General features: G+C 43.9%; 1 protein-coding gene across 1 annotated transcript in view; it reads left to right on the forward strand.

Moving 5' to 3' along the window:
- The first annotated feature begins 7,052 nt into the window (after window positions 1-7,052).
- The window catches only part of LOC130382524 (apoptosis-stimulating of p53 protein 1-like), a 109,291-nt gene continuing 101,099 nt past the window's right edge, over window positions 7,053-15,244 (forward strand). The window contains exon 1 of the mRNA XM_056590327.1: window positions 7,053-7,642. Coding sequence (XP_056446302.1) covers window positions 7,628-7,642 — 15 coding nt within the window. The 5' untranslated portion in view covers window positions 7,053-7,627. The remainder of the gene's footprint in view (window positions 7,643-15,244) is intronic.

Below are 15,244 nucleotides of genomic sequence, written 5' to 3' on the forward strand. Positions count from 1 at the left end.
GTTGCGATATTCAAATGACATTTCAATCCGCAAAACGGAATCCAAAACGGAATCCAAAGAGGGAATCCAAAGAGGAATCCAAAGAGGAATCCAAAAAGTCAATATGCAAAGTGGCAAACGTATCAGCCAATCAGCGTCTGGGCGGGAACTACGTCACTTGCTCGTAATTTCCTTGTTCACTTCTAGTTCGTATGTGTCAGGTCCATGGTCACCAATGGTGATTATTGATACGCTCCGAAGTTTGGCCGATGATGTGGAGAACAATCGTGTTGAAGACACAGATGCAGTAGATAGAGTGCGTGTTCTGGGAGATAGGATAGACGACTTATCCTCACGGGTACGTTTTGACGCCAGTGTGGTAAACACAAAGATTTCCAAAGTGCTACAGGCACTGGGTGCGAAACATAGGGTCGGGAGACCCACCGTCTCCACCCACTCCTCACCTACAAAGCTCTCCACAACCTAGCCCCCAGTTACCTCTGGGACCTCCTCCAAGAATACACTCCCTCCCGCTCCCTCCGCTCAACCTCTGCTGGACTACTATGTATCCCCACATCACGACTCATTACGAATGGGTGCCCGGCCATTCAGCTGTTCAGCACCCAGGCTCTGGAACTCCCTCCCCCCACACATAAAACAGTCTGACACAATAGAAAGTGACGTAGTTCCCGCTGGTGGCTGATACGTTTGCCACTTTGCATATTGACTTTTTGGATTCCTCTTTGGATTCCTCTTTGGATTTCCTCTTTGGATTCCGTTTTGGATTCCGTTTTGCGGATTGAAATGTCATTTGAATATCGCAACACACGGAGCGTGGCGAAGTGGATTGCAATCACGGGGACGCTATAGCTTTTCAATTTGAATAAAGGAACTCAAAGAATTTGACAAAATGTTATTGTATTTTTATTGTTATAACTTTTGCAAATTTAATGGAGGATTGCATTGTCACTTTGCATTTTAAAATACACTTTGAATAACGTATTTACAAATTACATTATGAAATTGCATAATGCATTGTCAATTGCATAACGTAATTACTTATTGAATTGCAAATTGCAAATTGCATTGCCATTTGAATTTTGCTACATATATGCTTCCATAGTGGGACCATTTGATGAGACCGACCCTCCGTGCCCGAGGAGAGATAGAGCTACCGTCGACACCGGGGAAGCGTAGTGTAGAGAGGTAAGAATCAGGAATCAAAATTATTATAGACTTAATCAGCTTTATAAACAAACCCAATTTATAAGGCACTATATTATAGGAGAGATAGGGATTCCCTCTCTTTTCCTCTGTCAACACCGGCGTGGAACGCCAGCGCTGCTCACTTCTCGACGATACGGTGCGGCCCGTATCAAATAGGGGCCATCGGAGCAACATTCCAGCGCAGCTCACCCTCCCCAATCTGAATCAGTGCGGGGGCCGACGACAAGGGAACAACGGCCTTTCTCTTCACACAGCTGAGGGGAGTGTTGGACGTAGTGTAGAGGGGTGAGAAATCGGGAATCGAAATTATCGTAGACAAACCCACCAAGATGTGTTCCGGATGTATTTTATAGCACTTATTCAGAAGTGTGACTGACGGCATTTTATTAGTCACTATATATTATATGTATTAACATGCTTTCTTAAAGGCCTTCACCGCTTGCTGCAATGTCCCAGATATTAATCCTGCAAATAAAACTATATTCAAACCATTCCTTTTCAATCATTCCAAGGACCTGCTAAGGAGGAGTGTAGGTTAGAGCTTCAGTGAACAAACTAACTGTTCTAGTATAGGCATCGTTGATCTAAGAGGTTACCTAGTACAAAGAAATCAAACGTATCCCGGGAGTTAGTCATACCCCTAAAGTCATACTCCTAAAACATCTCAGCAAATTCACCAAGTGCACGGATCCCAGAGGAGAGCTATCATAACAGACGTGATCGGTCTGCCACATTCCTGGCTACGGGTTATGCCCAGGGGTGGGGCACCGAGGTAAGAGGGATAGGCGTCTGATACAAGGTAGTTAGGGGCTGAGCGAATCTCCTCACCAACCTGTTACAACCGTTACGGGATACAGGTTTCACTAGCATTGCCATTTAGGGGGTGGTAGAATTGACGGATCTGACACCAGGCATATGGGGGTGCGGCAGGAGTGCCTCTACGTAGATGATTTCCCGGAAATGTGAACAAGTGAATCGCAAACGTTGTCCCGCGTGTTTAGCGCTCTGCACAGCCACCCCAGACTGTCAGCAGGAAATATGTCGAAATGCATGTACGTCATTATTTGACACTTTAGTATGGTTAGATATGACTATCCATCATTATAATAACGTTTATAGGTCATAAAAGTCGAAAAAGCATAATAGGTCCCCTTTAAGAAGGTAACAGAGCAACGAAACAAACTGAGAAAAAGAATATGTCGAGGAAGAAAGGCTATAATTAAAACACCACTTGATTCCCCAGGCAGGGAAACAAAGAAGATGCTATCAGGAAGCAAAATTAGGAATCCAAAAATCAAGAAAGCCCTTCTAAGAAGAGAGCTGAAGAAAAACAAACAAACTCCTGGGCCACGGCGTCAGGAACCAGCACTAAGTGTATCATCAGGCAAGATTCTACAAAAGTATCGTCTCCTTCACCAAATCCACCAGTTTCGGATAACCTACAAGTTAATGAGAGGAAAGAAACAGACAAAGAAAAAGCCAACATTCCTAAAGGGTATAACAGAGACTGTTGAGGATTTCTTCCTGAACTCTGCACATGTGACCACTGATAAGACTGACACCATCACTAGGAATAAGATGAAGCAGCAGAGAATGATCCTGACAGACTCCATGATCAACCTCCACACTGATTTCCTCATTAGGAACCCCACTGTGAAGCTGAGCTATTCTTCTTTCTGTACTCTGAAGCCATTCTATATTACAGCACCAAAAGCATCTGATGGAAGGACATGTCTGTGTCAAAAGCATGAAAATGCATACTTAATGCTCGAGGTCCTTAGAATGTCTGGTGTTGCGAAGTCAAACAAACTGGGTGACAGTTTTCAATTAGTTTGTTGCTCTCCAGCAAGTGAGGCCTGCCTTCTTCGCACCTGCTCACGATGTCTAAATGAAGGTACTGTTACAACCCAAGAGCAAGACAAAATCCATGTTCAGTGGAAGCAGCGGGAGAGAGTTCAAGAAGACACAGTCAATGGAATCCACATCAATACTAAACTCGTCCAACACAGTGGCAGTCTTTCAGAGCTCATCAAACTCTATGAGCAAATACACAGCAATTGTTCACGTTGTGGCAACCCGCCCCCCACCAGGGGGCGGTGGTAGAGGTCGTGTACCGCCGCCACCCACGTGCCAGGGACAGGAAGCGTTCCCCAGCTGATCCTCATCAGCTGGATGGGAAACACCTGGCGAGAGGAACGCGTGGAGGGGTTAAAGCAGAGTTGAGGACTCACTGCAGGGAGGCGACCCACCGACAACGGAGAAGGAGACGCACAACCCCACGACGGCTACGAGGCTCACGGAGACCCTAGCCTAGAGACTCTTATGCTTAACCTTCTACCCTGTTGTTAATAAATGCCGTGACCGGCTTTAAACTTGCCTTGAACGTGCCTACTTACCGTGTCAACCAGTCTTCCAGCCAACCGGGTTGCCACAACGTTGACTTTTCAGAATCCTGGAGATGAAGAAGAATCAATCGGAAGTACAGGCCTGCCATTTTGGACAAAATCTGCCACAGGTAACGCTACATACCGGAATGTATTACATTAAGGGTGGAAAGGCAGGGTTTTGCACACTTTCAGAGTCAAAGAGACAGGATGCTGCAGCAATCTGGACACACATGGATCCAGTCTTAAAATATATCAAAACGAGATATCCACAGGTTACCACCATGCAATTTTGGTCTGATGGTCCAAGTAAACAGTATAAGAACAAGAAGAGTTTTTCCTTCTGTCTTGTATCCCCCACACTGGGGTTTGAAAGAGCAACATGGAACTTCTTCCCCACTTCCAATGGTAGGGGCGCACCAGAAAGAATTGGCGGAACAGTGAAAAGAACAGCTGACAACCTGGTCCTGAGAGGAAATTATGTGACAGATGGACACACATTCTTTAAAAAGGTCTCAAACAGTCTGAAGAGCATTCAGCTGTACCACGTTGCAGAAGAAGACATACAAAGATACAATACACTTCTCATGCATCCTCTCAAACAGGTTCCATCAACAAGACAAATACATCAGGTCATCCCACATGATAACAGGATCCACCACAGACAACTATCCTGCTTTTGCAGCAAGATGTTGGTTTGCCAGTGCTTCTGCCCAGCTACCTTCTATTTCCATGGCTACCCAGATACACTGCAGAGTGATACAAGGAGGGCAGCAAATAAAATACCTTTGGCCATGTTGTTGGAGGACATGGAAAAGGAGATGGGAGGGGAGAGGGAAGAGGATCTGGAAATGGAAGATGAGTTGGATGAGTAGCCTCTGAAAGGTCCCGAGGGTACTGTGACAGTTATGACTGTTAGCAGCCTTAATAATGGAGACTGGCTAGCAGTAGTATATGATGGCCACTAGTGGCTAGCCAAGACCATTGCTGTGGATACTGAGCAGCAAGATGTGAAAGTGGAGTTTCTGCATCCCAATGGTCCAACAGCAAAGTATCAGCCTAAGCTTCTCACAAAGGATGTCTGTTTCTGCCCAGTTGAAGCCATAGTGAAACTAATGGGAAATGCATCACCAGTCCAATTAATAACACGAGAGATCTACAGCATAGCCCCTGATGTGATGGACTTCATAGAGTGTGAGCATGTCCGACGCCTGTTGCTCAAGGCAAAAGTGCAGGTTGGACAAAAATGAAATCTTAAGTAAGCTAATTGAACCTGATTCTAAGCTACAGATTTTGTGTTGCAGTATTGCAGTTAAGGAATGTCAATTTAAGATCACATCCAGTATGAAGTAGGCAGTGCAGGGCAATAACACATCCAACACACCCAACCACACACACACCCAGCCACACACACATCGATTACGATGATGACGTTGCTCCAAATAGAAAGGAAGGACAATTATTGGGGTGTGTTGCGGCGATGCATAGCCAAGTGGCTGTGCATGCCTATGCGGGATCCGCAGATTTTACCACAAGAGAGACAGGGGTAAGTGGCACTGGAGGGTGCGGGCACTGCAGCACGCTGATGCCTCTGGGCACGTCGCTGTATCCTCCTCTCTGTGGCTTGCTCCTGAAGGTGAGTAGTTCCCTGGTTGCAGGAGGAGCTCCAGGTGTTGTAATCAGCATCCAGGGACTCGAGTGCAGTAGGTGGAATGTTGGACTGTTTCAGGAGGGTTTTGAGGTGATCCTTATAATGTATGCCTGCCCAGGCGCTGGGCAGGCATACAGATCACATGCCCAACCCAGCGTAGGTGTTTCTGCGCAAGGAGCAGGGCGATGCTTTGTGTGTGGGTCCGGTCAAAGACCTCGGCATAGGTCACCCTGCCTTCCCAGGACAAACCCAGGATCCTTTGCAGGCAACAGATGTAGAAGGCCTCTAGGGTTCGAAAATGCCTCTGGTAGGGTGTCCAGGTTTCCGAACCATACAGCAGTGTGGAAAGACAGACTGCCCCGTACACAGCTGCTTTGGTGGAGGTGGTGAGGTTCCTGTTCTGGAAAACCCTGGCGCTAAGCCTGCAAAAGGCAGCGGAGGCCAGACCGATGCAGACCTGGATGTCATCATCGATGTTGCAGGAGGGGGACAGAATACTGCCTAGGTAGGTGAAGTGTGGGACGATGGCAAGGGGAGGACCATCGAGGGTGAAGGTGGGCACACACGTTCGGGGGGTGAACTCCTGAGCAACTATTTGTGTTTTCTTGATGTTGATTTGGAGACCAATGGCGCTGTAGATGGAGGCGACCACATTCAGCGCACGCTGTAGAGATTCTGGTGAGTGGGCGAGGAGAGCACAATCATCTGCATACTGTAGCTCTAAGATGTGTTGGGTGGTGGTTTTGGTGAAGGCTTGGAGGCGCCTAATGTTGAAGAGGTTGCCATCCAGTCTGTACTGTATCTGTACCCCATCAGAAGGAGTTTGTGGGAGAGGAGGGTGACTATGGAGAGGAATATGTTGAAGATGGTTGGGGCTAGGACACACCCTTGCTTGACCCCCACATCCACACTGAAGAATGGAGATTGTTGGCCACCAACACTCACACAGGCTTGCATCCCATCATGAAACTGCCGCAAGATCTTTCTGAACTTTGGTAGAACCCCCAGCTTCCCCAGCACTTCGGCATTTGCTGATCTGACAGGGGTTATGTTCTTCCTCTGTGGGCCATAAATAGCCTTGATGGAGTCATAGAAAGCGTGGGAGTTGTTGGTGACTGTGTAATGCTTTATCTCGTGGGCTTTCTTTGTCCACCAGTCATTCTTCATGGCTCTGAGGGTACGCTGTGTTTCAGCCCGGATGTTGTTGAAGCGGGCCTTCAGCGAGGTGGATCGGGGGTTGGAAAGGTGAGCTGCAATGGCCTTGTGTTTTGCCTGAAGTAGGTTGTGGATACCTGGTGCACTGTTGTCGAACCAGTCTCCGTCTGGTGTACCCTACAGACTCTACTGTCCTGATATTATTTGTCAATCTTAAAATAATCCACTCACAATCACAAAAGCACAATAAAAAGCAGTATTAAATAGGATGATCACTATTTAACACTGTTTCTATACAAAACTAAACCTTAAGGCATTCTGAGGTCTACTCTGCTAGTCTATATGGGAAGTTGTAACCATGTTATCGAACTGACTGACAGCACCCTTAAATGTTCTGGAGTTGGTGTGATAGATAGATATAAATAAATTAGACCCTTATGTCTGATGGGTACAAGAGAGCAGGCCTTCAACTCATGGGGAGTTGGGGACTTTAGATTTATGATGTCATTGAACACACACACACACACACACACACACACACACACACACACACACACACACACACACACACACACACACACACACACACACACACACACACACACACACACACACACACACACAAAGGCAGGATATCCTAATGTTGTGTTGTCCCTTTGTGAAGGGACACTGGTCAGACCACGGACAGGGAGCTCTCAGAAAGTCCACCCAACAGCAATGTCGTCTGTTTTAAACTTTCAGGTCACCGAGGATTAGTATAGGCCTACAGGAGCCGGAGTTTGTGAATAGATCCTCTCGCGTTGGACGTCTCTGGACGGATTGGGTCATCTAGTGACCAATGGACGGTTGGACTTGCGTGTTTTTGGCGCAAGCTGTCCGTCTTTGGGCCTGCAGTGAGACACACCCGGTCCATATACCCGGTGTATGTATGGTCTATGTTCCAGATAACGGGGATGATGGGAGGAAGCTTCAGACCAAGTGTTGATCTTGTTGGACATCAGTCAAGGAGACCATCAGAGTAAAGGAGCAAGTCGACTCATAATCCGACCTCCTTCCAGTCTTACCTACATTACTCATTACTCATCTAGAGAATACAGTTGAACAACGAAAGAAAAACAAAGCAGAAGAAGTGGAAAAGGACAAGAGGTGTGTTATTACGTTAGACCGAACCCACAGACATTAACAAAGAGGATTGTGAGGAGGACAGAGAACATTGTGATTGGATCTCCAGATGGCCATGTTACCGGTGAGTTTACACCCCGTTACCGGCGAGTTCACACCCTGTAACCGGTGAGTTCGCACCCTTTTACCGGTGAGTTCACACCCTGTAATTCAATTCGGTGAGTTCAGCAACGTTCCCTGAATGTTACTTTTGGTTAGGTTTTGGTTGCAATGTGTTGCAATGTGGTTACAGGTTTGGCTCCCTCAACGTTCCCCTAACCTTTGTAGAAGGTTATTTTTTGGTTATCTTTTCATTGCATTGACATTCCCGACATTTAAGATATCTTGGTATTATAAATTGATAAATTGCACCTGCCTATACATGAGCATATTTTCAGTATAGAATGAACAGACAAATTTGGAGGGAGATATAAAAAGACTACAATAATAAGGCTGAGTAATAATGACCAAAAATATAAATAATAATGTAAAAGATGAAACGAAAAAAAAGAAAATTCAGATAATAGGCACGCGGTAGATGGCCTAAAAGAACAAGAAACAAAACTTTGAACTCAAGAAGAAATATAGCTGCGAGCAGCAATGTGGGGGTCAAGCAGAATAGGACTCCATAAACCAATTTAGCTGGACAGACGTAATCGGCTAGGTGGCTACATGATTACCGTCTCAGTTATTAGCAATAACGACATCTGGTGGAATGAAGTACAGCATTATGCGATTATGCATCAATATTTACAAAATGGAAAAATGACCCCACCTAGTGGTAAGGGCGCATTATCGTCTGCCTGACAGAACAAATCACACAAACACAAAGTAGGGCCGAGCTGGCGCGTCGTTGGCCACTCAGAGAGCTCGGCCTTCCTCCAAATACAGCCTGGTTCTACCAGACTCTCGTACTTCACTTCATTTCATTAGGGGTCCAAGCCAACAGGTTGGATCCCTATTGTTTTTGTAAGGATTTTTCTTTTTATTATTATTCCCAGCTAGAAGTGGTACCACAGCCCAAACCGTAAATGGTGCCGACACGCCAATTGCATGACTAGATCCAGGTCTGTGATGTGTACGCAGACGACCAAATCCAGACACGCCGGCCACTAGGTGGCGCTATACCAAGGAATACGCGTTTGGGGCTATAACTCCCACACCGAACCTCCCACATTCAAAAACTTGTACGCACATATTCACTGGAGTCTGCTGCATCTTTTGGCCTAGGCCACGCCCATTTGCGTCTGATTTTTTTTTCCGCAAAATCGCGAAAACCGCAAAACTGTATTTTCGCTACTCCTCCCACATTTCTCGACCAATTGACACAAAACTTTGCACACGGCATCTTCAGACGCACACGCAAAGAATATTTTAATATTGGTTTATGAGCTAAATTAGACGTGGAAAATCAGAAATCAAAAAAATCAAAAATTAGACATCGGATCAAGTCCAAATTGTACACACATGTTGGTGGGAACCTTATTGTCGTTCGATAAAAAATTCGGAAATTTTCGCCATTAGGGGGCGCAATAAACGAGGAAATTGTATATCTTCTAATTGGCCAAAGGAATGTTCTTCAAACTCAAGGGAAACCATCAAGGGGCAATCCCGAGTCTATATAGAAAATATGGCCAAGAATTATTAATGTGGGCGGGAGTTATTTGGAAAAGGAAAATTGCCTTTGGAAAATTTCGCCACAAGGGGTCGCAAAAAAACAACGAAATAATATATCTCCCATTTGGCCAATGGAATGTTCTGAAAACGCGTTTTGGGCTATAACTCCCACACCGAAGCTCCCACAGTCAAAAACATTATATCCACAGATTCACTGGAGTCAGCTGCATCTTTTGGCACACGCCGTGCCCATTTGTTTTGAACACGTGCTTCGCGTTGTGCCGGCGAAATGCACATTTCTTGGACCCCTGCATAACTGCTTGCAGTTCTAGTTTCATTTGTACAGAGACTTGTACTAGTAGGCTACTGAAGGGAAATTCAAATTGAGCGGAAGTACTCATAGGCGGGCGGAGCCAGGCTACAAATACATAGGGGTATTCGGAACAATAACCCTTAAAGAGACAAAATGTTAACAAGCATCCGTTCTTGAGGTGGTTCAGGAAGCATCTAATCCAGTAAGAATTGCAGTTTATATTGTAAGTGGGCGGAATGGTAATTATGCATTATACATGCGGTACCGCTTGTCGCCATGAAGTAGTTGTTCTGATTGTATGATGTGTGTCAGATTGACAGGATGATTTACAATTTTTCTCAGTCGCTTTGGTACGTTTCTCAGATCAGAATTGAATTTCTCAAAACTACCTGTTCAAGCTTCACATCAGTGTGTCAGTGTTCTCATTTCTTTGAACAAGTTGCAAATGCTTTGGTACATTCATGCAAATGATTATGTACAATTCTCTGCTCTTTCCGACATTATCAATTGCTTATGTCATGTTGATCAAAATGTATTGCAATGGGTGTCGATTGAATAGTCTCACCCCCACAACATTTAGGCATTTGTTCATTGCATTATTCTTTCCATGCAAAATGGTTGAATAAGTTGTCTAAATAATATGTCAAGCATATTTCTATACATTTCCATTAGACTTTTTTTCTAAGTCTGTCCTGAATTGGTAAATTGCTACCATGGTGAATCTTGACTTTCTCCAATGAAGGGAAATGGGTGAAGTGTTCGATCAACCAATATCAACCAGTTTACTGAAATAGCTCAAAGGTGCATCTCCTGAACCATGAACTGGCAAGTATATATATAGCTGGAGCACAACACAATGTTACATTGTCTGACAATGGAAGGACAAGGAATTGGACTGGGTCAATAGCCAGAGAGAAGAAGAACAGGAAGAGGAGTGAGGCTGCCTGAGAATTTGTGGCCCAACAGACAGGAACGCCAGGAGGTGCAGGAAGACTGCACTGTAATTCCTACAGCAATGCATACAGTTTACCCTAAGGCAGTGGTTCTCAAACTTTTTGTACTGCGTACCCCAACAGAAAATATTTGTCTCCCCAAGTACCACCATTATGACAGATGTAATAAGATATATCAACATACAGTAGCGTAGACCTGTGGCCCTATATAGCTACGCACATCGCATGCAGGAGGTACATTTATTCTTAAAAATAATATTATTTATTGTTAGCTGTTGTCAGCTGTACAAAGTTGTAGCACTAGAACAGAGACACGGAAACGCATACACATACATACACAGTAAGTGAGAGCATGATCTCATGGTGAATGTATTTCCATTCATACTAGTATTTTGATAGTAATGTTTATAATGGAACTGTTTCTTTTTTTCTAATTCCTCTGCGTACCACCAGTGGTACGCGTACCATAGTTTGAGAACCACTGCCCTAAGGAGATTTTCCTATGTTCACATTTCTAGCAATGACATGGTTTGTCAACAAATTACAGTACAAACAGTCAAAGCGTAAATATGAATCTTGTCCAGTCTCTTGCAATCAATCTCCCACATACACTGAGGTGTAACTTACAATTTACAATAATTGTCTTCAAAACTTTAGCCATAGTTTACATTAGAACATCCCTCCAGAGTACACTGTTATATTGACAACATGACTAAGCAATTTGACTGTCTTATCTGTACACAATGACAAGGACTTGTCATTGCGATGGCACTGACATGTTCATTGACACAGATATTTGCTTTTGAGAAACGCACTAAGGATTTTGAGCAAGAGACTGGCTTTTGCATGAAATCCATGGTGTTTTTGCTATTTGTACGAATGGTCTTGAGATATGCACATGCTGTTTTGTAAATTTCAATTCTGATCTGAGAAATGTACCAAAGCGACTGAGAAAAACTGTAAAAAGTGGGTCCAAATTATTTTTAGATTAATTTATCAATTTGGCGAGGGAAGAGAATGCCAAGATATTTTATGCATTTAGTAGGACAATGAAACAGCCCCGCCTGAAATAATGTTAAATATATATGATCATAAATATGATCAGAGATGTTTAAAATATGATCAGAGATGTTTAAAATGTGTAAAATAATTAAAAGATCTTTCAAAACACAGGGATTGAGAATAATTTTTTGGCTGGGGGGGGCTCAGCTGAAATTTCTTCTCTGAGCTGGGCTCACTCTCTTATACTTTGAAAACCCCTGAGCTCAATAAACAGCAGACTGCGAACCATTCTGGCACACAAAACAACAGAACCAGGAACATTGTTCAAATAAAACAAAAAAATAAATCTCTTAGGCAGGGGCGTAGCCACATGGGGGCCAGTTCTGGTCAGAGGTTGACCCCCCCGCTGCCCCCCCCCCCCCCCCTCCCGAGTATAAAAAAACCGGAAACGGTCTAAAATGAAATATATGCACTATTAGTTTGATCTAACTTTGACTTATTATTCTTATTCAAAGTGTTATATTTTGATGTTATGAATAAAAAATTGCACTTAACCAACCCCCCCCCCCCACCCCGATAATCAAGCGCAACCCCCCCCCCTGCCCCCGTCGAAAATGAAGCCGCCAGTCTTGTGTTTATATTAGCTTGCACGTCTTCTAAGTGTCACTCGGTCTTCCACCTCCGTAATGCGAGAAATAAGGGAGCGGAGGAGAGCTTTGTATCCACGGAGCTCAGAGACCGACGAATTTCTCTCAGATCCTCAGATCCAATATCTTGCTCAGCATCCCGTGAATCTGAGCCATACCAGGCTGGTCGGGCTCCGTTGCTGTGCTAGTTGTAGGATCTTTGCTAGCTGCTACTCCCTTCGAGCACATGTTGAGCTGAATCTGTGCGGCTGAGTGAAGTTTTCGTTGTTCAATGTTACTTCCAGAAGGCGAAATTTTACCTTCTTCTGACATGTTTGAGTTCCACGCAAAATGTATAAGAAAAATGTATAGATTTGAACGTATTTTAGGATATATTAAGGATACTAACCCAAAAGACAGCAGGAGCACCGTTTCAAGCTGCCATCGCTAATCCCTGCGTCACGTGACCCTCCTTTTATGAGTTCATTATTATTTGTAGGGTTTTCCATTTTGTTTGTCTATTTTCTAAATCAATTTGCTTGACTGCTATTTTGTAAATGCTGTATAGCCTACGAATAAGTTGACAATATTCGCAGTTAATCCATTGCCTACTTTTAACTGTGTAGTTTCATGTAATTTTATTTACTAACCAGAAATAAATTAATTCAATTCGATGCCAACAATTATTTTTCTGGAATTGGTATCCATTGTTATTTTTTTCTCTTCCCTTCTTCTGCGTTAACGCATAGGTAGACTTAGTTGGTGGCCTGTTGCTTTAAGGAAATGTCCTAATTCCTCTGAGTTTACAATCTGTTACGAGTGAGTTTACACCCATTACCGGCGAGTTTAAACTCTGTTACCCCAGAGTTTACACTTTGTTACCGGTGAGTTTACACTCTGTTACCGGTGAGTTTACACCCGTTACTGGCGAGTTTACACTCGGTTAGCGGTGATTTTATGCTCTGTTACCGGTGAGATTAGATACAACTTTATTAATCCCCATAGTAGAATTTAATTTGTTGCAACAGCCCAGCAGCAGTGGAAAAACACAAGATAAAGTACAATGCAATATAAATACGAAGTACTAATGAAAACAAAAATAGACGCTACAGTAAATACCAAACTAAATGCTAAAGTAAGGACAAGACAAACAGAACAAACAACAAACAGGGCAAACAAAAATACGGTGTAAACAATATCAATTATAAAATATAACCGCAAGCTGTGATTAACGGGGTCCGAGCAAAATAAAAGTCAAGAACACAGTAATGGAAGATATATAAATATGACAGAGTTAATTATGAAGGAAAAATGGCTAACGAAGACTATCCCCTATTAACATACTGGGTCTTGGCAGTCAGATTCTTGGAAACAAATGAGTCGGAATGTTGTTTGCCTGAGGAATTTCAGGTGCTGATCAAGGTGGTGTTTCTTAAATGAGTGGCATTGACAGAATGTCATGTTCAGCTTGTTCAGAATGATCTAAACAGGATTCGAACTCTCAACCTAAGGATCACCAGTACAAGGTACTATCCTGTTGAGCCACTGACATTCCTGAACTGCATGATGCCTAAAACACATGGTGAAAATCTCTATTGATAAGCACACAACATCAAGAAAACTCCAAGCACACTTTTCACAAGAGAATTAAAGGGCAACTTCACCCATTTCACATAAGCTTTGTATTTTTAGAACCCCCCGCATATTTTTGAATGGTCTAGCATCATTCCCTTATTTTTTGGAGAGACTGGAGAGATCCGTATCGATCTCCAACACTTCCTGTTTTCAATGACGCAATATGACGATTTTTGCGTACAAGAAAATAGGAAGTTGATTCTCGTAAGACTACAACCACTAGTCCCACCCCCCTCTAGGGGGTGGGACCCACTGATGCTACAGACCTATTAGAGCAGTGCCAGTGGGTGGGACTTCATCAGCAGAAACTAACATCCACAGCGTCTGAAGCTAAGATAACAGAGGCTGTTGATAAAACTGAAGTACATTGGCGGAGGGTACTGGATCTGACATAGAAGATGGCTCCATGCAAAAGTTCACCATTTCGAAAGAAATACAAACGAGGACTACCGTATTTTCCGCACTATAAGGCACACCGGATTATAAGGCGCACCTTTAATGAATGGCCTATTTTAGAACTGTTTTCATATATAGGGCGCACCGGATTATTAGGCGCATAGAATAGAAGATACTGCAGTCAAACGTTTGACTGGGGTTGCGTTATGCATCGACTAGACCGAGCTGTGCTAAAGGGAATGTCAACAAAACAGTCAGATAAAGTCAAACTTTATTAAGCGTTCTGACAACTCCGGTCACTCCCATGGTAACGATGTTCAAACGTTAATGTGCATATTAACAATATCTCATCAATATTTGATCAATATCAATATCTCTTAACAATAAGCTCACTTTTTCAGTTCATTCCCCGTCTACGAATCCCTTGAATTCTTGTGTGTCCGAATTGAACAGTTGGGCGAGTAGCCTACGGCATCCAACATGCCCGGATCCCTCTCGTCATTATCCGAGTCAGTGTCGCTGCTGTTGCCTGGCAGTTCAGTGATTATTCCTGCCTTCGTGAAAGCTTGGACCACAGTTGAGACTGTTATATCAGCCCAGGCATCCACGATCCATTGGCAGATAGTGGCGTAAGTCGCCTGGCGCTGTCTCCCCGTCTTGGTGACGTGTGTTCGCCTTCTTGGCCCCGTCCACACAAAGCCGATTTTTTGGGTAAAACCGCATAATGCTACGGCCACACCAAACGCGTGTAACGTGCCTAACTTGACGCTTGATCATTGTGTGTCACAAAAATGGTTCAACTTGACAACGCGCCTGTGGCTGCGCTGGATTTAGGAGTCCGAGGTAGGAAACCCAAACGCCGCCGTGTTTGGGTGCATGATAGAGTTTAGATCGGGTTAGATTAAATAATCTCGGATATAAATAACAATAATCGGGTTAAATAACTTCACATGGTGTGTCTGGTGTGTTTCCAGCATTCGTAGTGTTGATCAGCAGATAGTCCGCCAAGACGTTGAGGTTGCTTAGCAACCAGAGACGCTGTCCATGCAAGTGAATGGAGCGTTCCCTCTTCGTCATAACTATCAAACCAAACATCATTCACATTGAACAAGCGAACATTATGAAAGTAAAATGCACATTTCTCG

The sequence above is a fragment of the Gadus chalcogrammus genome, chromosome 5, assembly GCF_026213295.1.
Source record: "Gadus chalcogrammus isolate NIFS_2021 chromosome 5, NIFS_Gcha_1.0, whole genome shotgun sequence".
Taxonomy (NCBI): domain Eukaryota; kingdom Metazoa; phylum Chordata; class Actinopteri; order Gadiformes; family Gadidae; genus Gadus; species Gadus chalcogrammus.